Source organism: Ischnura elegans, chromosome 3 (genome assembly GCF_921293095.1).
Source record: "Ischnura elegans chromosome 3, ioIscEleg1.1, whole genome shotgun sequence".
NCBI lineage: Eukaryota > Metazoa > Arthropoda > Insecta > Odonata > Coenagrionidae > Ischnura > Ischnura elegans.
Window position 1 is genome coordinate 42,386,415 of NC_060248.1, and position 24,350 is coordinate 42,410,764.

Sequence of the window (24,350 nt, forward strand, 5' to 3'; positions counted from 1 at the left end):
GTCACCGCGGGGAGCAGGTGGGAGACGGTGGCTGTGCATCACAAGGCGATGACGGGCGGCGGCGCACATAACGATGATGGGGAGCAAAGATCGGTGGTCATGCGGTGACCGCCGGCGATCTTCATTTGACACTTCCTTCCCAACGTGCGACGCCCTCGCCGGGGCTGTTATTGCCGCGTGTATACTCACCACCGTCCTGCGGCTAACGTCATAACAGCTCTCATAACTTACTCAACAGACGTCATGGGAAAAATAATTGAGAGCAAAACGTTGCATTGCTCCAGGGACATCTAAGGCATGAATAAGGCCATGAAGTACTATCGATGGGTAAAAAAGTATATATGTATGGCAAAGTGAACTATATTTGTAATTACACGCTTCGTGAGGAGTAACAACATAATCCTGATTAATATTTCGGGCATCCACACACAAAGCAGAATAGCATTAAAAATAAGCCACGAGGCAATTATTTGTTCCACACTACGAACTTCAGTCGCTAATGAAGGATTGGTTTTCCTTTCGTATCATTCATCTTGGTACCGAACGGTATAAAATTGGTTTTTCTTCCCAAAATTCCCTGCGAGGTTTTTTTTTCTAAATTTCTCAATAGAATGCCCATCTGCCCTTACACATGAGCACTAGAGCATTAAACATAAATGGTTCATAAACACAATTACCCCACGTGCCCACGGCCCAGAATCTATGGCCTTCGGACCGCCGCGTGAGGATTTTACGCCGCATTAAATAATCTCACGCGGTGTTGATGCTTGGGAGACAGGTAGTTATTTATACGCAATATTTTCCAAAACAGGCTTTACATAATTTTATATTCGATATTCTTCGAAGCAACAATTATAAGGCGAGAAGTTTTTTTTAAGCGAAAAAGTTGAAATATCTCCGAGAGTGAGTCGATAAATTTACCATTTAATCGATGACGAAATCATCCTCGAAATAAGTCATTATATGTGACATGAAAAAGCTGTCTCGTCTATTGAATCGAGTAAAAGTACAAAACGCCATAGTTATATCCTGAGGGAGAGGGATGTGAGTGAAATAAAGCTTTTAAAATGCGGCGACGATGGTAAAAACAATTTCGAGCAGAAAGAAAATCAAGGGATAAGGTTTTTCCCGATTTCACTTTTTTCGCCCAACCGCCCACCTTCCAGCGGCGGGTGACTAATTCCGGATATCGGACCACGTCCCCGTGACTCTCGCGTCAACAGCTGGGCCCCCACACCTCCCCTTCGATGCAAATGGTGCGGGCGTGGGCACTGGCCGCGGGAAAAAGCCGTGACGCGCGCGCATCCCATTAACAAGACGACAGAGCATCCCGGAGATCCTTCATATCCAGGCGGGGGAGAGATAAAGCGAAAAAAAATGCCAATCGTTTCCCAGGAAATGTTTTTGAAGAGCAAATCGTTTTCAGGGAGTTTGACGCACGTCACCGGAGACTTCAACGCTCTGAGGATGCTGCTCGCGAGACGCTTGTTAGACGAGTTTAGACATGCTCTATATAAAATTAAATGGGCTTCGGTGAAAATATTTGTAGTTTTAGCAACAGGCATCTACTAAAACCACAAAAAATAAGTAGTAACAGGGAAAAGTATAATTATAATTTCTGTGCATAAGCTTTTTTTTAAACATCTATACATGTTGATGATTAAGAATATATTTAAAAGGTGCATAATTACTACGCTTTTAAAGGAACAATTATAAAACTGATAAAACCAAAATTGATAAATATTGAAAGAATTTTGCCTTAAATTCCTCGTTGAAGACAGAGGTATAGTTATCGTGAATAATACTACACTGTCTCACCACGTCTATGGCAAAGACTCATAGGTACAATACCATGGAGGGAATAACATTGTTTTACAAGAAAAGTAATAATTAATCGCAATTAAAAGTTACATTTTCGGTTCGAGAAGAATGAAAAAGTACCTCACATTTAATCGTCACTGAAAATTCATTTACTCGACAGTCTTATCTATTTCGAAGCACAATCTGGTCCCCACTAACCATAAAATTAAGGGAACTGCGTCTAATATATCGATTGTACTGGTTTACGAAGAACCCAAACTAGTAATTATGCGTGGATTTTTCCTCGAGCCGCTAAAAAACTTAGTGACGACACAAGGTAGACCTAAGCACATACGTAGGGTTGTAGTAGACCGTGGTACCTAGCAAAGCGGCTACGAGATTTTCATAATTACTGAGAACCATGACCACCAAACGAAATGATGATCAAGGAAGAAATATTGTTACATCAGCTTTGATTCCTCACAGAAACTAGAGGAAGAACTCTTGTTATTCAGCAAGGGAGAGGACTTTCACACAACATTTTTAACAAAAATTACTGTCGAGCTCGTTAAAAATGATGCAGCATGCAGCACGGGATACAAGGACACCGATATGGTAAATAAAACTGACAGTTCAGGTAATCTGATCTCGTTTGGTGACAATGAGACAAAACAGTTTCACCAGTACTCAATCTGGAGGGATTTACTGGGCTAGGAGAAAAGAGTTTCTCGCATGCTCTCTGATAGATCTCTATAAACTTATTTCTTTTACCGGTCGTGGAAATACACCATTGTTCATTGATATTTTCTGAAACTCACCTACTGTCAGGGTGAAATACTAATAAACCATCCCTAGGAAACCTGAACCGCTCGGTGGTAAAACCTAGAGCGGGCCAGGGAAATAGAAGACGATTCGCGGAATCATATGGCGCCCTCCCACGCCTCGGACCAAACGAATCCCGAAAGCCACCCGTACCCCGTCTCCCCATCGCGATCTCATTATTGCCACGTGTCGATGGGATTTTCCACCGACGCGAAGGTGAACTGGCTTCCGCGATGCTCTCCGAGGGATCGGCAATAACACGGGCGGAGCGCCACGCGGCAAAGTGTGCGCCTGTGTCAACAAAGATGGAGGGGAGGCAGAGATCGGTGGCGGGATGCGACGCGCGCCTCCGGGGAATCGGAAACTGGGTTACGCGGAACGCCATAACAATCGGCCAAACCTGCCTCCCGGCACAGCCTACATGATTCACGGCGACATAGGGGCGGGGTGGGACGGGGAAAAGAGATATAAATGCCCGAGCGGGTAGCCGATCCAGTTCGCGGAAACATACACTGATGTGGCTCGACTGGGAGGATTAGATCGCGCGCACACAGCTTCCGTAGAGAATGAAGCAATTATTGAGAACCAGTGGAACGTGGAGGCCGTTTAACAGAAATGTTTAGCAATAGATATAAATCATGATTAGCGAAAAAAATTCGTTTCACTGCCTCGTGGCGTTCACAGGAAATATTTGCGTGGACTGGACGCCATCCATCATTCTTCTGCAGAACGTATTACACGGGGCACGTAATTCCACAATCTGTATACAAAGGCGTACTCAAAATTGCGTCTTGTAAAGCGGTGTATTGCGAGAACGCATGCGAAAATGTATGGACGTGAGCATTGACTTGGCGAAGGGAGAGAAGTCCGGAGCCCTCCCTCCCCCCCCCCGCCAATAAAAAAGTGCAATTACTTTGTGTAGTAATAAAAGAAATCAAAAAATATTGAAAAATCATGATTAAAAAAAATATCTTTGAAAACTGAAGTTTTTTTTCGATTTGGAAAAGCTTGAAAAAATTAGTTTGAAACTCTTTACTCAGTAACCCGTTCTTCAAAAAAATTCACGCTGGATTTGGACGCCACATGAACGAAATTTTTGGCTACACCACTGGACGTGAGAAGGCAAAATAGCCCTTTCTTATTTCGTTCGTGCATTCGCGCAAATGGAAGCCATAACGAGATATTAATGCAGTTCTAACCTGCGCATTTACTTGCCACGTTTAAAACGGTCTGTTGCCGCATTGATTATTTCTTTTCCGGATTTTATTTCTTTATTCCATATTACTTCCCCTTTATTCTTCATTCCGAAGTGTCTTCTTGCACACATTCTCTGTTCGCAATGGCAAAACACGATCGTAAAGCGCATGAAACAAATGAAAACGATACTGTGCGTTCCAAAGTTTCACGCTTATTAAAAAATCCATCAAACTCCACACTAATTTCCGCGATAATAATTCACCAGACTCTACGCTAGTTTTTTCAATGTACGTATGAGGGCTGGAGTATCACACGGACAAGTACACCGTATGGATCAGTGGGGTAGCCATGAATTTCGTTCGGAGGGAACCAGGGAAATTTTTTTTTGAAAAACAGGGAAATTAATAGAGGGATTTAAACTAATTTTAACGCTTTTTATAATCGAAAAAACTTCATTTGTGAAAGAAATATTTTGTAAATCTATGATTTTTCAAATTTTTTTTTCTTTTATGAAGGAAAGTAATTGTGTTTTCATATTTGGGGGAGGGAGGCGGACCCCACGGACCTCCCAACTCGCTACGCCAATGGTACGTATAATTCATGGCTAATTATTTACTATAAACCGGTCTTGATTCCGGGCGAGCAGCACCTCACTCATGGAGCGAAGACAGCTTTGGAATGATTGATGTCAATCAATGAATAGAGTCAATGAAATCAGTCGTAAGGAACTATTTCACCCTCGCCCAGCATTAAAATATCCTCCGATGATATATTTTTGACCAAGAAAAAACCGTAAACATTCGCTCTGCCAGACGAGATGCTTCGGTAAATTACGAGAGAAATATAGCATAGTAAGAAGGACTAAATATTTACTCTCAACCATGAAATGCAATTACATTTTTAAGCATTTGTCAAAAGCATTGCGCGAAAAGCTTTCACGCCTCACCAAATGAAAACATCTAAAATATCTGAAATTTTTTACAAAAAACGCCTGATAATGTTTTATCTAACTCTTATATAATTGTGAAAATATAGACAACCTCAGAGACGCAGGCAAAAATAATAATGACGTTTAATTAAACCTTAGCCAATAGAATATACGAGTTGAAAATACATAATAATAATATGAAAGCCTTCCACTTCTCAATACCGAAGTGCCATTTGCGACGGTTGGTTGAGTTCTAATTTACTCTATTGCCTCGAGATACAATCGATAAATGGAAAAAATAGAGAACAACTACATATAGCCCTACAGTACAAGGCTCAATCCTCTACAGGTCGCTTCGAAGTTATAATGTATCACCAGGATTTTTACATTTTCAAGAGGATTTCTCTGTCGCTAAACCGTATAAATAAAACCAGTGACAACAGAACAGAGTTATTTCCACCAGCGTAAACTGGTACATCAAAAATGGAGGGATAAAACCATCAAGTGTAAACCAAGCACAAAGAAAAGAGAACCTGCAATAGCGATTGCGAAGGCGATGAGAGGAGAATCATTTCGCTCACGAGTCAGATTCAATCCAGGAAAGAAAAGCAAGAGGGGGGAAAGAAGTCGATTACTTCAAAGTTAAAGAAAGAATAGATGATATCTAGGGGGAAAAATGAGATAAAAATAGAAATGAAGCTAACGGTCAATAAAGATAAAGTACAAGAGTCATTATCCTATTAGTTGGCACTACTCTTTGAAAATATTACAAATGGGATTCCGGAAATAAGAATAAAACATTGAAAAGCCCATAATTTCCCAAAACATACCGTTTGAGGTAACTCATGCAGTTGGTGCCCGGACCTCGCGAGCTTTTTGGAGGCAGATTTTCGACGATAATACTCAATTTTCAAGTAAGCCTACAAAAGAAAGAAAATTCTACGATACTTGAAACACTAACACAGGTATTCAATTAATTGATTTTATTTTATAACTTTCACTACGGGCCATACTAATTCTCAGGGCACATGAATTTAAAAACCTAATTCGATACCGATATTTTTTCGCACGACGTAAATAGCAAACATTTTTATGGGCATGATGAAGCATTACCAAGCAATCTAAAAGAGGACAGAATTTATTCCCATGAACCCTATCAAGTATCATAAAAGCAATAAGAAAGGAAAATAGGCCTTGCCATTACTTAAAATTACTCTATCGTAATCGTACAGTAGTATTATTTTCGTTGCATTTCCACGTAGTTCTTTCTTATGTTTTTGCCATTCTGTTCCAACAGAATAAAATCGATGGAGTAACAATAAGTTTAAAAAATAGTATGATGAACAAAAACTTATAATTCAGCCATTATGGGCATTATATCAGATTCTTTGTATCATAGGCCAGAGTAGTGAAGAGATGAAAGAGAAGAAAGACGTGAAGAAATGAAGACTTACGTAACCAGCGATATAACCTGCTTTCTCATAGAATGTTTTCCCGACCATTTGATTTAGGAATCAGCATGAAACTATTTTCTCCAAGCCTGAGAAAACCGGCACACATCATGAAGTGAGAATTAAATTTCAAAACATCATAGCAAAAAGTAGTACCTTCATTAACGCCGTAAAATACATTTAACCCGCAGCGGGCGGAACTTCAAATAGTATTGGTTAGGAACTATTATTCAGAAGAAAAAAATCTTCGAAAATAAAAATATCATTATAGCCAGAATATTTAACCTGTAAAAATATTCACCTAACAGTGAAGTGAAATAAGAATGTTAGTTCCTCTTCAAAATAATGTGGATTGTACACATAGTTCTCGATGAAGAACGAGAATTGATGGATAAATAATAGTCTTTCCGATGAACCAAACTTCTCCAAAGAAATTCTTATAGAAGAATACGAGTATAGGTAGAATTTTTGACTCAACGCCTTCAGCTAGTCATACCGGGAGCAGTCGCCGATAACGCCTGGCAGATAATAAGCGATTTAAAGTTCTGCGCGCTGGGACTGGCCGCAAACGAGTTCCATATCGTTCACCAACTCTACGGTAGGGGCGCTGCCGGTTAAAATTCAGCCGCAAATCGCAGCGGTGGTGGCGGAGATACCCTTGCCATTCGATAGACCGTAACCCCGCTTGGAAATCCCCAACCGTATCTCGGTGACCACGGGATGAAATTAGAAATGCGTGACAGTTAAATCTTATTTGGTTCAAGCTAAATGATACTTTACCTCATACGTCCGGCATCCCTAATTTATTATCGAACGATCGTAGTTTAATACAACAACACTCCTCTGAGAATACGCGTGGAACAAAGAATTACCTTGCCAGGAGCAATTATGTATCACTGAATCGAGGTCCAATACAATCGTTAAAACGGAACCAAACTCATCCAAAGGAACTTTCATACACAACATCCATGGCTTCCCAAATTTTCGGGAGCCAAGATAAAGCGAATGATAGTCAAAGACATATCACTTCACGAGTGGTAAGGCACCTAGATAGTAATCGGGTCCATAAAGCTTGCAAAATAATCTGTAGTACCTCACTTTGAAAATTACCGTCAAGCAAAGCCAGCAAGGAACAACAGCGCCAATCCAAATCCGCGCTACATTTGTGCACATAAAAACATAACAAAGAAGCAGGCGTGAGCAAATATGGTGCAGTTCTAAACGAAAGAGGATGCTTTAAAAGGCGGGCATGTCAAATTTGTTCATTAGGTAAGCGGAGATCTGCAAGAAAGAGTGAACTTTCCGGATGGAACAAAGGCTAGGGTAATATAACGAACTATATATCCTACAGTATACACTGCAGCGTCAAATTATGCTGAAGATACCTTAATATGATCCGATAAGTCTATAACTTCCTAACGTATTCACATTAATAGGTCATCATATAATAAGTAACATGTAATTTTCCCTTGAATGATTAGAAAAATAACCACTGTCACGTTACGAAAAGGGTGAATACACTATGATTACCATGAATAGGGGTAAAAATACGCCAGTTAAAGGACCAGAAAATCAGGGAAAACGAAGACATTTTAAAATTACAAGAAAGTTTAACAGAACGAAAGAGTCTATCTTAATTACGGAAAAAAATGCCAAGAATCAACAGCATGAAGCGTTTAAGGATATCCATGATTCACTATAACCACCAATAAAACACGACACAATTTGATAGGACACATCACAGTAATCTTTGAATGGACCACTGCAGGAGGAGTATTAGATTTGAAACAAACGCACACAGCAATCTAAAAGAAAGTTTGACAAGTGGCAGGTTAAAGCAAACTTGAGGGTGAAGAAAGTCTAAACACTACCGTGGATCGACAGCAGGATCACGAGCAATTTTGCAGAAAAATCAAACGCGCGACCGCGTAGTGGACCACGGCTAGTCCATTTGACATGCCCGACCTCTCGCCAAAAGCTTTCCTCACCTTCAGGGGACGCCATGCTCTCCTCCTCGACGGGGTCGGCCTTCTTGACCGACCCGCTGCGGCCTCGCCTCTCGCCGGGCGGAGGGGATTCCGACGTCTGCGGCGGAGGCGAAGAGGGACCCTCAGGGCCTTCGGTCCACTGCTCTGCAGGCATCGCACCCTTCCCGCCCCCGCGACCCACCCACGACTGACGCCCTCCTCTCTGCCCGGCGCCGCGCCTCCGTCGTCCGCCACCGGCGCTCCTCCACGGGGAACGCCTCCACCTCAGGCCTCGGGGAGCCGAAGGCGGGGGCTGTGGCATCCCGGGAGCATCCTGCAACGGCGGGGAGGGGGCGGAGTGTGAGTCGACACCGGTGTCGTCCTGCGCGGCAGCGGCCGTCGCGGACGGCGACGGCGGAGAGTCCAAGCCGTCCGCGGCGGATGACACTATGACCGAGTCGACGGCGGAGCTCATCGCGTCGGACACGGAGCGTGGAGATCGCGGTGCCCACGGGCTGCTCCCCCCGGAACCCCCGCCGGGGTTGCCGGGCAAAGTCTCGGAGGCGGTGGACGCAGGCAGGCTCGGGTGCCAGAGCATCTCAGCGGGAAGCACACCCCGAAAGGCGCAGGCCAGAGACCCGAACGAGCGCACGGCAAAAAAAGTTTCACACACAACACACACCGAGACGCGAGACTAGAATACGGGAGACGACAGTCACCTGTGATTTTTTTCTCCTTCCTCCACAACGACCGATAAAAGGGTCTCGGGGACGTCGGTTTGGCATAGGGGAGAAAAAACTACGAAAAACTAGCACACGTTTCAAGGGTCCCAAACCCGATGCGGGACCGGGTTGCCCGCAATGAAAAAAACTATCAGCAGTCCTTTACACTCCCCGTCTGCACTGCGAAGTGGGTAACTCCGCCGAGTCTCTCTCTCTCTCAACCACACACCGTCAGGAGGGCACCCTGGCTATCGTGCCTCCGTTCTCGGATCCCAGGAGCACCTCATCTTCACTTCACGCAGATCGCACATCAACTGAGGCGACGGACGAGCGATGTCTGCGGAGAGGGACCGCAGGGGAATGAGGAAAGGTAGGGGGCGGAGGAGGAGGAGGGGCGGGCGGGCGGGGAAAGGTAGAGGGGGAGGAAATGGAGGTGCCTTGCGGACGTCGGGGAAGGGGAGGGAGGAAAAAAAGGTGGCCGAAGGAGGAGTGGGATGGGAAGGGGAGGCGCGAGAGGGGAGGTGATGGGAGAAAGGGGTACGTTCGACAGAGGGGGCGAGGATTCGTGTAGACCGTGGTTTAGGAGTGTGCCCAATGTATTCAAGTACAGACTGACAATTGAGACAAAAGAGGGAAGTGTGTTCGAAACGATCGAGATCATAAGGAGCCAATAAAAATTCCTGAATCTTAAGACAATCTTTTCACATTCAAGTCAAGCGGTTATTTCAGCTGCCTTTCGATGATCGAGAAAATTATCGCTTAAGCCATCATTTTCTAAGCTGTCATTGGAGTAGTCATTGATTTCCTGTTGAGTTTAAACTTGATTTAATGTTCACTATTTTCGCTACCTGTCTAAGCTCAATGGCGACCCACACAATAAGCATTTGATCTCGTTCGCTGATCGTCTGCTGTGTTTTTCACGCACGAGTACGAAAGAAACGCGACGGCAACAAATGATGGGAATAGGGAAGGTGATCTATATCACTGCTGTCATCACTGAAAATAATAAGTGTGCGAGATACATCGTTTGGGCTGCAACTGCCACCATCCCTGAACTTCTTCATGAAATGTGATCGTGCGATTCAGGCTTTAAACTCTAAGACTGAAATGCATTGTTTAAATCGCACTAAAATCCCGTAATCAGCGAGTTCAATCCTCACCAATTGAGAGTTCTACTCGAAATTATCTCCAACGGTTCATGTGCTTGTAATCACATATCATTGAGTTCGCCTGAGTACTCAATTACCTGGATAAGTACTTGAGTTCCCTGGAAGATTCTCGAGTACTCTAATGTTCTTCTGAATGACGAATATATCATGTTTAACACTTCAAGATATCCACCGCCACTGCAGCTGGAACGTATGAACAAAATGTATCCTATATTTCTTTAGCAATTAGGAGTGTTAAAAATGTTGGCTTAAAAATTACCATTGATAAAGATTCTCGCGCATTAACCTCTTAGGTCTTTTACAAACAGTTTTATGGAAAGTATTAAGTAGTATCCGTTAAAGTATGCCGTATTTATTATGTATCCGTTAAAGTATGCACTAGTTCCCTTTTTAAATTTAGATTGGTACTCGTCACAGATTAACACTTTCTAAAAGTAAACTCTAACGAAGCCTAAATCCTTTTCGCGACTATTAGACCCAGCCAATGCCACCATTGTACATAACTGGATATTCCAGCAACTATCTCGGCACCCTATTACCATCTCCGGGTGCGAATTCCTTTACTCGAGTACAACATTTGGTAAACTCCTTGACTGAAGAAAGAGCAGATCAGTGCGAGTTAGATTAGAATGTGATTATATCATCTTCCTATAGTCGTTCCGCGCATATCAGTACGTCAACCGGCCCGCCCCTACCGCGCGAACGACGCGAGGAAGACATCTACTACCTCCCTCCGAGCGGTCACCTGACGCACCCTCCCTCTCCCCCCCTCCCTTCTGCCTCTGGATGAGATGAGTAAGTGAAGAGGGGGAGGAAAAAGGAGCCGAGGGGTGCCCACGCATGCACCGCCGGCGGAACAGCCGAACAGCGAACCCTTGCACCAGAGCCAGAACCTGGCGACAGCGGAGATGCGCTACACGTCTACGTACCTACTACTGCTTCACGAACCGCAGCGCTGGCTGGACGTGTGGCACGGGGTGTCAAGACACCAGCCGCTGCGAAAATTTCACGTATTGGATTGTGACTGGGGACTGGAGGCTACGTGCAGAGCTTAGATTGCCCGAACACAGGGCCGTAGTCAGAAAAAATATCGGGAGATTTTGAGCTTGCTGATTTCGGTGGTGGACTCGTTTGTAAGGAAAATTATGATCGTATCTCCCAAATATTTTGGGGAGGTTTGAAACCCCTTGAGCCCTCTCTTCGCTCGCTAAGACCATGTCTGAACACAGATTTCGATTTGACGAAGAGGAAATTATTTTGGAAACTCACTATTTTTTCAAGGTCCCAGAGAAAATATGATTCTAACTTGAGGTGTGACCTTCCAGCTCAAATATGACTCCCAGGGAAGTATTCGGAAAAAGTATCTCTAATATAAAAGTAAACACAACAGCCTATATTTTTCTCCTACCACATATTCGCATTGTGTATTATTCTTTGGCATATTTCCAACCTTAGTTCGGGTGTATTTGCAAATCGTAAGAGTATGACTCGTAAGCATTATGTGAAATCGTTTGTGATTTGCGTCTTCGGTGGTTCGGATGGATACGTGGGGCGATGATCCCCTTACGTGCGTTTGGTTAAGATGTTATCGCATAATTCCGTTTGAAGTAGATGAAAGTCATCCAATCGCACAGATGATTACACTAACTCCAATGGTACCTTATTGAAGCAGATTATTGCGGATTCTCCAACCTAAACATGGTTCCGCTAATAACCCCTTCAATTAAAGTCATCAAATCAGAGTCGGAATTAATGACATTTTATCCTAAAGCTTCCGAAAGCTAAATGTTCACACTACTGAATAAAATCAATGTCATAAATCCAATTACAACTTCACTCCCTCTCTTTTCTTTCAAAAACTTTCGCAGGACCGCTATCATCATGTGATTGATTAGATTACAACCATGAGAAGGAGAAAAACTGATTCGAAATTGCAGTTTTTATGTGAAAGAACAATCTTACTGATGGCAATCAACGCGGCTAAACAGAGAATGCGTCGGGCAGTCTAGAACAGCAAACGAGATAACAGGTCTCGTAAAATTTTTAAATCATTAATCCTTCCGATGGAAACCAACAGAGAATTCAAGTACAGCCAAAGCTTTCCATTTACTATCTTAATAAGGCTAATCACATAGGCCAAAAGGATAACAAAAACGCCTAAACTTGCGTGTTAAATCGTCACAAGCATTGCGGTTTAGTTCATAGGCGTAATCTTCTATTTATCGGGGAACGTATGCTGCGGGGTCTTTTATATTGAGGGGAAATAAACATTGACCCCAATTACTGCCATATGTTTCCCCATGTCCCCTCCCCCGGTTAGGACGTCCCGTGATATAGTTTAACACTTGTTTCTCTCTTAAGCGTCATGTCGAAGGCCATATTGTTTTGCTGCATGGTGATTTTACAAAAGCATTCAAGTGAGTAACTATGTGGAATGAGTTGTGATTAAATTTTTTTGGTATTCTAAACCTTCAAAACTTCAGCGACTTTTCAGGGGAATTGTGGTGATTTTGGCTAATGAAATCACCTTTCCAAGTATTTACACTACTCTTGGGATTGCTTCCATAGACATATGAAACAGCAAATCACTTAGAAATTTACTCGGAGCAAATAATCAATATACTGACAGTATGCAACATGCGCAAGGTAATTGCCGACATAATCTCGCTCACAAAAAACAAAATCTGCATTTGAACCTTCAAGGAGACAATGCTAGTATTAAATATATTCACATTAATTATTCAATGCGTAACGCAATGTAGTTTTTAATTTATAAAAATAATTCGTATTTTCAATTTATATTGCGTGCTTGGCAAAATCGAACCGATATCAAACGTTTATTGAGGAGCCCACCCGAGCGCTAGCAAGCTGTAATGGGAGGTTGATGGATCCCATCCTTGCGAAAGTTATCTCTTCCTCATCTCCAACCCTTTGGCGCAAATAGACTTCGCCATCCTCGCCTGTCCCAGGCCTCCTCCTTTCCCTAATCTCTGACTGCGACGACAACTGCCCGCTCCTTCTCCACCCACAAAAGCTACCTCCGAGCAAGAATCCACTTGTCTCAACGCCCTCATAGTCGTCCGGGTTTCCCCATCACTTGACCATCTCTCACACGGCGGTGATTAAGCAGGGCCTCAACGGTAGCCGTCACAGGATTACCACACACAGCTAGAGAGTGAAGGGCAGCCGTCGCTTCAAATTTGACGCCACAGGCATGCAGGGAACTGTGAGGCTGCTGCATCATTATCGTTGTCCTTGCCAACGAAGCAAACGACACAAAGAGATAGAATGCGCCGTTTTTCGTAAGGATATTCAAGCACGCGAAAAACAATGTATCAGGGTCAAGTTTTCCCCTGGATGGCAAAAAGTGAATGCATTTTTGAGTTGAAAATCAACCGCTGTAGCAAACGCATGCCAACACTGATAATCTCAAGGATTTCTGAAGCATACAGAGTGATTGAAGTTCACCTCTGCAACATGTGATGTTTCTATATGAAGAATCGCATACTATTTTTTATAATCTACATCTTCACGATAGGGTATCTCCTAAGGATGCTTGGCATGTGTCGAGTTTTATTCAGCTCCTAGTAAAGTAAAATTATTCCATATGCTTCTTAGAACTTACCATTAATATTCTCAACCGATAACTCAAATATGCATGGAACTTAGTTACACGCCTTTCAACTAATCTTTCAGTGCTGAAATTATACATACTGAATAAATGGCTATGTCTAACATTCTAATAATCCTCCACGCCAAAGAACAAATGGCATTTCATTATTTTCACGCCAGGCGATAGACTCAGAACAGCACGAATCCAGCAGCAAATTTTCCAATAAGAATCCCTACGCGTCGACGAAACAATATGGCTCGCCATGAGGTATGGAGCATGGATGATCTGAAACAAAAAGCGTGTCTCGCTTGCAGAATTGGACCTGTCTCTCAATGTAGACATATTCCCGACGGGTCTGGACTAGCAACAAAAAAGCACGAGCAGAGATGGGCGCTCGGGCTGCGCGAGTCTCAAATTTCACGAGCGACGAATGAAGAAATCTTCGGGGGCGAAATCGGATACGCCTCGCGCTTGATGTCGTCAACAAAATTGATACATTTCCGAGCAGCTCGCTCGCAGTCTCAAAAGCGACGGGCAACCGCCTCGCAACTGGTCTCTATGGGTTCCATCCACGCAGACATGAGAGCATCAATGAAAGGGGGGGGGGTGAGGAGGAGATGCACATTTACCATCAGCTATAAACCCAGCCACTACCAGCTTCTTTTTTTTAATAAATAGCTGTCTCTTACCTGACAATGAAGCAATAAGTCCTGACCGAGTTTGATGTGAGTGAACCATACCCTCCTTCTCCCAAGAAAAACAGACCTCTTTTAGAAATCGAGCCATCTCCTATTTCACTCTATCTAGATGTAATTCCACACATAAGTTTTGGCACGTGGAACTAATAAATCCGGAGAGCGATTCCTTCACATCCTATGCTGCCGAGATGAATGGATTAAATTGTCACGGGTGGCATGTACGTTGAAACGAGACAAATGCCCAAATTCCAAAGACTCGCGTCGGCAGACGTTTTTCAATTAAGTCTGTTAGTGAAAGAGGAGCAAGACGATGATGTAATTCATGATGATCAAGAGAATGTTCGATAAAGAAGTAAGGAAATCAAAGATACACATTTCGAAGCGAGTGAATCATGAGAAAGTGCTATGAGTGGGAGAGAAGGAAAGTCCTTAGAACATCCTTAAGAATGAACGACTTAATCGGCTAAATTATGAGGTACGATGGCTTAATGAAGTCATTAATGTGAATAACAAGTAGAAAGTAAGAACGGTTACATGTATCACTTCGAGTTATCAGGTATTTTAGTGCAAATTATCACATTTGAGCTAGGTCAAACCAATTTCATGATTAATGGACTATAATGATGATGATCCGTCAAAGACCAGAGGTGAAAGCCTATGAATGTTATTTTCTTTTCCGCACCACAACTATCCCCATGACTCGAATGTAGTGACTTCGAATTCTGAAAATACTTAAGTCGTCTTGCTCATGATAAAATGTCTGTTGCTAATCCTCTTTACCTGACGTATCCTTGTAACTCGTTTGCGATTTATATTATTAATAGACCACTTCGACTTCTGCGGGCATCCCTTACTGCCCCAAGGATCAGGATGATAGTATAGGTGTTACTACGATCCACGTAACCAACGGACAATAATAATTTACAAATAATATTCGTTGAGAAATCCTACGATATTTTCATCAATTTATTAATTCCACATTTCCTCCAATCATTGTTTAGTATTGATGATTTAGTATTGATATTGAATTTAGATGCAATCAATCACAGAAGGGAGGATACATAATGAAAGGAGATTTTAAACGGATACCTGCGTCACACTGGATACAAGCAGATTAGTATACCCAATATTAAGGGATTTTAATCGTAAACTTTTCCATTCCTACGGGCCAAGTGTTGAGTTTACGATATGAGTTCGCAAATTTTTGTACCGTAACGTGCAATTAATTTAAATAAATAAATAATTCATCAAATGTAATCAATACGCGCGCCTAATAAGTATTCATTCCTATCGTACTGGGTAGCGCATTTTCTATGAGAGCAGCATTAAATCGGGACTGCATATATCAGCACTCAAATCATTAATCAACTTTTCCACACAACATACTTAACACGGCTTAACAGGTCCTCAACCGTTTCAGCGACCCATCTTCACTATCAAAAAGTTAAACCAGAATCAAAAAACGCTATTTTATATCATTAGACCAGATGAGAAGGCGGGGTTATACAAGTCACGGGACGGAAACCCAACGTCACGTTTTCAGCTAGGGAGCCAGGTCAATCTTTTGAAACCTTAGAGGAGGATGGGAGGTATTTATTTTATGTACAAAATTAATACGCGGAATACAGGTTGCCAACAAAGCCCTAGCGGTACTTAAACTCGCATGGGAATCTCTGTCGGACCATAGATTGAAAAATAGACTAAGCCTTTTAGATAAATTCAAGAGCAGTGTCTTTTCTAACGAAGTTAACCATATCTTACGGACGCCAACATACTATGGAAGTTCGAAGAATCAAGCGAGATGGAGTGGAATTGATTCATAATGAAACACTGACTTGCAATTTTCCACAAAAATAAAATTTAATTCGACTCGAGTTTAGATGTTACTACATCATTTTCAAGTTACAACTGATTGTACCTTGAAAATGATGTAGTAACATCGAAACTCGAGTCGAATTAAATTTTATTTTTGTGGAAAATTGCAAGTCAGTGTTTCATTATACTATGGAAGATCAGATCATATAAATAAAATAAGAGAGATAGATTGTAGAACAGACAGATTCAGAATGTCTTTTTTTCATCGATTAATAAGAGATTATAACGGCAGCGATGGAACTCATAAATAGATTGCATGACTTGTAGTGTAGCCTACTAACCTATGCAAAACTTAATGCATGTTTCTTAATTTTAATTATTTCTAACAGCATATGGTAGTATAATTTGTTAGTATACGTGACGCTTTTTGGACCGCGTGGTGTGCATGTGGGAGTCCAGTTGCATGCTGCATGCTGGTGATTGATCATCCCCTGCCAAACACCCTAGGGGTGGCTCGCGGGGTATTATGTAGATGTAGATGTGTAGACGCTGACATTTGAAATTATGCTCTCCAAACATAAAAAATACTGAATTGTTCACACTGTACGGCATTGGGCGAATTCCAGTAAGACCTCTCGAGATGAGACATCCCACAGATGTGGCAGAAAGAATAACATTGTTTCTTATCGTCATTTCATCCACTCCCTACCTCTTTCCCTGCTCCACTGCGTTCAGCGCAAATTTACACGCCCGACGAGGAAGGCGATAAGAAAAAAATGCTATTCTTGAAATATTTTCACTCCTTCTTCCTCCTCCTCCTCCCCTTAGCAACCCCCTCTCTTCCGATCCACGACCGCCTTCCCCCGGATGATTCATCCTTCAGACGCGGAGGAGAAGTCGGGGAAACGGGAGGACCTCACCCACGGCGAAAGATTTTACTCCCAACCAGAACACTCGGGAGAGAATTCGAAGGGATCCTCACGAAAGAGTGACCTTGAGGGAGATACCTTGTCCTCTGTCTCAACCATCCATGCAGGAAAATCATGGCATAGGCTTCCTAAAACGAGTTGCTCTTGCATTTACATCCACCTAATTATTCAGTAGTTTGGCGGAGGAAATTGAATTTATGCTGGCGAACTGTCCGTAAATTTTAGATACTGCTAGGAGATTTATAATGCCTTTCATAACTTTTACCGTGGAAATGCGTTCACATGCACAAACGTTATAAAAAATAATGTTTATCATCATGTTCAAATCATACAAACCTACGCAATGTCTACGGCGGTCATAGGATCATGAGAAACCCAAATACCTTCAGCTCAATAATTCAAAATTATATCCAAACCGGGCTGTTTTTTTGGAATACATCTGGGAAAGATAAAATCCACGCTATCGGGAGGAAACGTAAGAGATCATACGACGACCGCAGTCATACAATTAGCAATTCCATGATACCACCTCAACAGCGTAAGCTGATCCACAGGTTACAAGTCGGAACGCGTTTGTCGCTGCCCATGGTTAAAACGACGGAATGAAAAAGCGTGTGAAAAATACTACTAAAATAAAATTAGATACTATGAATGCTGTATAAGAACGTGGCAAGATCAAGTGGCGATCGATATGCAGGTCTGGAGGAGAATGGAGAAGGAGAAGTGAACGGAGAGGAAGTGAAAGGACGAAGTACTACATATGGTGGGCGAGGCGAAGAAACTAGATTATTTATGGAAGACACGGAAGGTTCGGATGAAGAGAATAATGCGACGAAAACAGTATTGGAAGGAATAATGTTAGGAGGGGGAGAGAAAGAGAATAAGATTTTGAGATGAGATGAGAAGGAGACCTTTTGAATTGAGGAGAGAAGTCCAATTTGGGAGGTTATATCGGGCAGGGATGTACGTAAATTGGTAGATACATGTAAATGCAGCTTAAACGGTGGAGTACTTAAAAAATAATATGATCCAGCCATAAGAATACTGTTTGTGCGTTTTGTATCCTCCTTAATTTTCCTCCAAGTCGTGACTATTGCCGAATGACTGCTTCCCACAGCTGAACTTCTTACTAATATGAGCTGCATGTTGGTGATTGGTCAGCCCCGGCCGAAAACCCTGGAGGTGGCTCGCAGGGTATTTTGTAGATGTAGGTGTAATATTTCGTACCGTAGCATATAGATTAGTATGGTAATAGTATTCTTAAAACCTCGCTCACTTTTAACCAGCGTTAGATGAGCGCACTGGGAAAGGAGCACTTTCGGAATAACCTTGGGGAAGAGGCTAGCCTCGTCTCTACGAATCTCGCCCATTTCCTCCTCGTCCGTCGCCTCCAGATAGCTCCTGGGTCGCAGCAATGGTTAATGGGTTGTCTCTTGAAGCATTGGGCAAACGCCCCCTCCTCCCACCCGACCCACCATCCGAGAGAGGAATGGGATGGCAGTGAGAGGAGGCCAGAGCGGACCACCTCTCGTTGACGGAAATAAATCCAACGGGTCAACGCACGCGGAAATAGAGATTGCAGACCCAGAAACCTCAGCTCCCTTGTGCGTGCGAAATCTACCTGAGAAAAGGGATGGACTAAACTGCAAATTCCCCACGCCGCGGCGACGAGTCAATACGGTGCCAAGCTAACGAAATTAGGCGTCACTTTGCGGTTTTCAGGGATTTGAATTGTGTCGAATGGAAAGATAAATTTAAATAAAAGATGGTAGCACTTTTCCACAATATACACGATGCACAATAATATTGTGGAAAAGTGCTAGCATCTTTTATTTAAATATGTCGAGCTTCCACCATACAACGTCTGTATCTGTTGAACTTAGATAGAGGAAAGATAAATTCTGACCATGAGATTCCGCAGGTTTTTTAATTCAATTCCCAATTGATTCCAAGGTAAAAGTCTCTCGATGATCACTTAGTAATCATTACAATCCTTAGGGAAAAGAAACAGAATCTGTGGAATAAGATACCTCCTTGACGTTCAATGTAGTTTATCATTCTAAACATTTCAATTTAAAATAATAATACATATCGTTATTTAGCGACAAAATTAATCTTTGAGAACGCTAGGTGAAACAGTAACAATGATAATTTTTCAGTGTCCGGCCTGTAGTCTAATTTTTATATCGTAACCAGGTGCTATGGTGAGGTATTCGCCATTGACGTGGATATGATATTTCACCCAACCAAATACCTGCTTCACAACGCTAGATTGAGTAGCATGCATCTAATTATAAACTTAAGGAAAGGTATTTTCAGAAGGAAAAATACGTAATGAATATTTAAACTTTCAGATATATTATATACGATGAGACGATTCGATGGAATCTCATGGCATTTTTAGAGATCTCAACGGGAGTACAGGGTCGGGCAGTAGGCATTCGCTAAAGTTCCTTCTTTCGACGCGGGTGGCATTTGGATCAAGTATGCTCCAACGGAGGAGTGAAATTTTGAAAGACACTTCCGGGGTGATAACTGGATATCAACTCAATAGGAAATGTATCTCACCGAATCGATACAGGATGCTGAGGCAAAAGGTGAACAAGTTGAAAAGACAGCGAGCCAAACGGCACAACGAGCTTTCTTACAGTCAACCTAACATTTAATCTGCTCCATTTTAAATATCACTTATATAAACATGCAGAATATCCAAGAAAAAATATCGATTGATGAATACAGGAATAAATCGCCTCGGGAAATGAAACGTAAATGTATGCAGATTATATATAAGTGTGAATGAGATGCTTATTTTTGGAAAATCATGCAGCACCTTTCAACAGCACTGATCTTTGTATTAGATTAAAGCGTCTAGAATGGATTTAAAATGGAAAATTTCCATTGGAATGCTATGTGCGACGTTTTTCTTCAGTTCTTGAAGAAATTTTAAATAAGACAAGAAAGACAAATACAAAATGCGAGAAATATAATTGCGTTTTGGCCGCTATTTAAAATAGATCTAAGAGTAGAGTAAAGCATTTCCTTCCGACATTATTGTGATAATATACATCTTTCTCCAGTAATACTGCCATTAAGAATTTAATCAAGAGAATTCCTCCAGTGCTTCTTCCATATCTGATCGTAGGTAGATGACCTAGTATATCAAAAAGGTATTTTTTATTGCAGAAAATTGTGTTCAACTTGGAATTTTTCAAAGTTTACTCGATAAAACTCGAGAACGTCTAGTATAATCAGAAGTTACTCAAGGAAGTGTGGAATGCAAACGGTAGCAGACGGAAGGTTATCCTCAGAGATTGATAGAGAAATTATCTGCCACTCGGGAATCTCAGGTCTAAATAATTCCTCCTCCGCCTGGCCCGGACCGTGAAGAATTTCAAGCTTCTCGAGCATCAGGCCGAATGAATACCACTCCCCTTCCTGACGTGGAGGGAATTCTGACTGAATCCCATGGTTGGCAGAGACATTTTGCCCCGTCACAGCCCAATAATTTCCTCTACGCAACCCGTAGATTACGAGCGATATGCGGTATACTTTCTAATGGGCGCCGGTTATGAAGGACTGCGAGTCGTATCACAAGTTGCCACGCCAGTTTACTCATCTTAGAACTACCGCAGACTCCACGACAGATGACGCAGATCAAGCGTAAAATACCAGACTCCACCAGTGGGACGAGTTCGTTGCATTAAAATAGGGAAAATCACACATATAGAGTAATTGCTTCAGTATGAATCGGACTCACTTATAATCTCCGATACTTTTTTTACGTAAGTAGACCGTGCTCATAATGCATAACGCATCCTAAATCAATTAAAAAACAATTAAAGAAGCAATCACTTCACTTTATAAGTTCGGATAGGAGAGCATGGTGAACTATTAAGAAGAGTGTTTTGATGCTGACCGAACGTTCTCTGGCTCGAAGCCTCCAGACACTCCAATTGAAAACCCAATGCAGTGCGGTATCCTAGGGAGAGAAACTTGGTCCCTACTCGTTATAAGAAAGAATAAATTATTAATATTTTTCTCATGAAAGATAAATGCATAAGAAATACCTCAAACTCTTAAACTCTTTTTTCCCAGTATAATCTTCGATCTACTAATCTCAGCGACCACTCAAAGCTCTATGACTGCCAAGTATTGTGAGTATAGAATGGTTGCGTATCAGGCGTTTAATGGTCGAGGTAATGCTATTGTACCGGAATAAGGTTTTATGCTCGTGATAGTGATGATCGGAAATGGGTGATGGAGAAAGAAAATCAGCCTTGAGAAAGGCTGAAGGGAGAAAGAAAATGCCTTCTTAGAGAAAAGAAGGAATGAAATCATGTTGAGGAGAGATACTCACCTCCTTCCTATACACCGTAGAGGCGGCTCTCAGGGTAAAAGTAGATGAAGATGTTTCACGTGGCAATCAACTTGTATTCTGCGAGATCCTATACCGTATCCATTCCTGGAAAAACTCCAAATATCTGCCGCACTTCATATTCTCGCTGTTCGCGGATCTGATTTAACGAGGAGGATGACGAAATTCGAACCGCATGAATCAAATTTCTGCCGAACGGGAGACGTCGAAGAAAGTAGGCTAGGCAGAGTGCCCGAAAGACGCCGGCGACTGCAGCGCGTTGCCATCGCCACGGGACGGGGAGAAATAAAAAGGAACGGTTGCCCTTGGCAGGCGCTATTTTCCTTTCGAGGAAATATTCCATCACAGCCTTCGCGATCTCTCCCCCGACTCGAACCACGACGCACATCATATTGCATTATACGTATATGTATTACTGGTCTGCGAGTGGTGCCACCAGTCATTTTCCGAGACGGAAAATCCCGATCCGATTCTTCTGCCAAGTGCACTTCCTTCCCGAAAAAAATTTAAAAAAACAAACGGCCACTTTTTTTACTGGCGCCACTAATATTGGCCTTCGTGAAGTGAGTGATGTATCGTTGGAGACGTAAATGATTGCGCTCAATCAGTGGGATATTACACTGTCCTGATGTTAAATATGAACTACCATGAGACATGATTCGAGATTATTCTGGCGAATAATGTCGGGGAATTTTATTTAAGCTAAAGCCAAGTAACAGAGTATCTCTGCCTACGCTTCGATACACTTACGTGTCATCCGTCATACATACTTCCTTTGAAATACGCACACGTATAAAACAAAATTTCGGAAGTGTTGCAATATGTGTCCCCATGGCAAATCTTAAAAAAAAATATTTCGTAAAGCCAACCATATTTCTTCGAAAATTCCGATTGCGTGACCGCAAAAATACTTGAGAGCATCCGCCGAAGTCTACTGGTTAATCCAACCAGGCGATAGGTATTAAAAAAAATATTAAATCGTTTCTGACTGGATTTGGTGGAAGTTCGATGTATCCATGATGAAAGAACGAAAATGGTAATTTCCACACTTTTTAATTCCACAACTCAACAACCGACCCAGGTTTCAACATTACCTTGAAAATGACACAATGTGTTGAAATCATGGTCGGTTGTTGAATTTTTGGAATTAAAAAGTGTGGAAATTACCATTTGCGTTCTTTCATCGTGGATTAAAAAAAGACTTCTAAAATCTAAAAAAAGTTGCGCGACAGAAATATCTGCCATTTTCATACACCTAGAATTAAAGAAACTGCTTCATTCATTCACACGACGCCTTCAGCGCAAACATTCAAATAAATTCAGAGGTAAGGAAAGAAAGGGATACGAACATGTAATATAAAAATGACGAGGACAACGGTGCTGTGGTAGATGGAAAAAGTCAGAAATCAGAGGGTAAAAATGCGACCTGACAGGGACACGAACCCAGATATTTATAATAAATTCTCGGAGTTTTTATTTGTTATTTAAAAAGTAAATTTTGATTTGTATTACTTAAACTTCCAAAGCAGACTCTACTCAACTTAAAAAATGACTAATTCGTGACCCTGAAGTTACCCCGCGAACGTGGAGAAACTGTATGAGCAAAAACAGTTCCCCTCATGCACTATGACATCTGCCTCGTAACTTTTCCTCATTCTGTGGACGCAAATAGCACACGCGGGAGAGCATTCGCCCGCTCGAAGCTGCAGGCAGCCTGCGGGTCCGACACGGCTGCGCGACCCAGCTTACGCTCCCGCCCGCGGTCAGAGGAGCCTAATTAGCCGCGTCTTCGCGGGCCTTGAAACTTCCTCCTCCGGAAACGGTTCCCGAGGTGAAGTGAAGAAGGCAGGAAGATGCAGATAAGGCGACTTGCTCTCACTCCCAGCATCTAAAAACCTCCCCGATTTATCTTCGCCGAACGCTTAGTATTAATAACAAGACACAATGGGTTCCACGGAAGACCGGAATCCGATATCGCTCGCCCAGCGACCGGCCGCTCTGCTATTAATATAACCTTCCTGGCGATTTTGACTCCTTTCCTGTGCACGCGTCTCTCCGCCCGTTTCCGCTCCGACGCCATATTTTTCTCGGGAAGTTCACCGTAATCTGCGGCACATAATCTGTTCGGATATCCATACTTCGTCAAGGCTTCCTTCTAAGAATCGCTCTCGAAGATTCCAAAATTTCAAGCAAGGAATCTCGAGGTGCTATGTTGGAATCCTTCATACAATACTAGACGGATTAGGATGACAGCCCACTCCTTGGCATCCATAAAAAAATTTGATGCTAGCACAACGAAGCGTTTTAAGTTTTAACTTAAGTTTTTTGACATGAAAATAAAGGCACAAACGTGACGTTAAACAATATGTATTGCGTTATAAGTATTTCACCGGCTTAGGTAGCTATTCACGAATTACCCCTCTACAATTAACTTCCCATCGAAGTCCATAAAAAGGTTCTTCCTACGCATGTACTCTTACGCCCTCTTTCACTATTACCTAACGTTCTTCTATTTAATAGCACAAAGCAGAATAAACTATCAACATCCACTCCCCCATTTAGTACTCCTCCCCATTGAAACAACTGTCTCCCGTATTTTATTTATACAGGTAGCATAGAGCAAATTGCAAAGAATTACTCCATTTTCATTACATATTCAAAATGTAACCTTACGAGTAGAGTCGTACTTGATGGAATTTATCAGAGCTAATGTATCATCAAAGAGATCTACGACGTTAATAGTGTACCGGGTTGTTGTGGAACCTAGAAAGCTGTCTTTCCATCTTCAGGGATTCTGGTTAGACGTGCTTACATGGGCTCTTGAGAAAATGAAAAGGGAGAAATTCTTTAATAGGGAGAAAAAG

General features: G+C 42.3%; 1 protein-coding gene across 2 annotated transcripts in view; it reads right to left on the reverse strand.

The window, feature by feature from the left end:
• The window catches only part of LOC124155700 (ras-responsive element-binding protein 1-like), a 207,389-nt gene that overhangs the window by 27,251 nt on the left and 155,788 nt on the right, over positions 1-24,350 (reverse strand). The window contains exon 1 of one of the 2 annotated variants that reach the window (XM_046529734.1): positions 8,187-9,218. The exons of the other annotated variant lie outside the window; for it this stretch is intronic. Within the exon in view, the coding sequence (XP_046385690.1) occupies positions 8,187-8,763 (577 nt within the window). The 5' untranslated portion in view covers positions 8,764-9,218. Of the gene's footprint in view, positions 1-8,186; positions 9,219-24,350 lie in introns of those variants that run through there. 2 annotated transcript variants of the gene reach the window in all.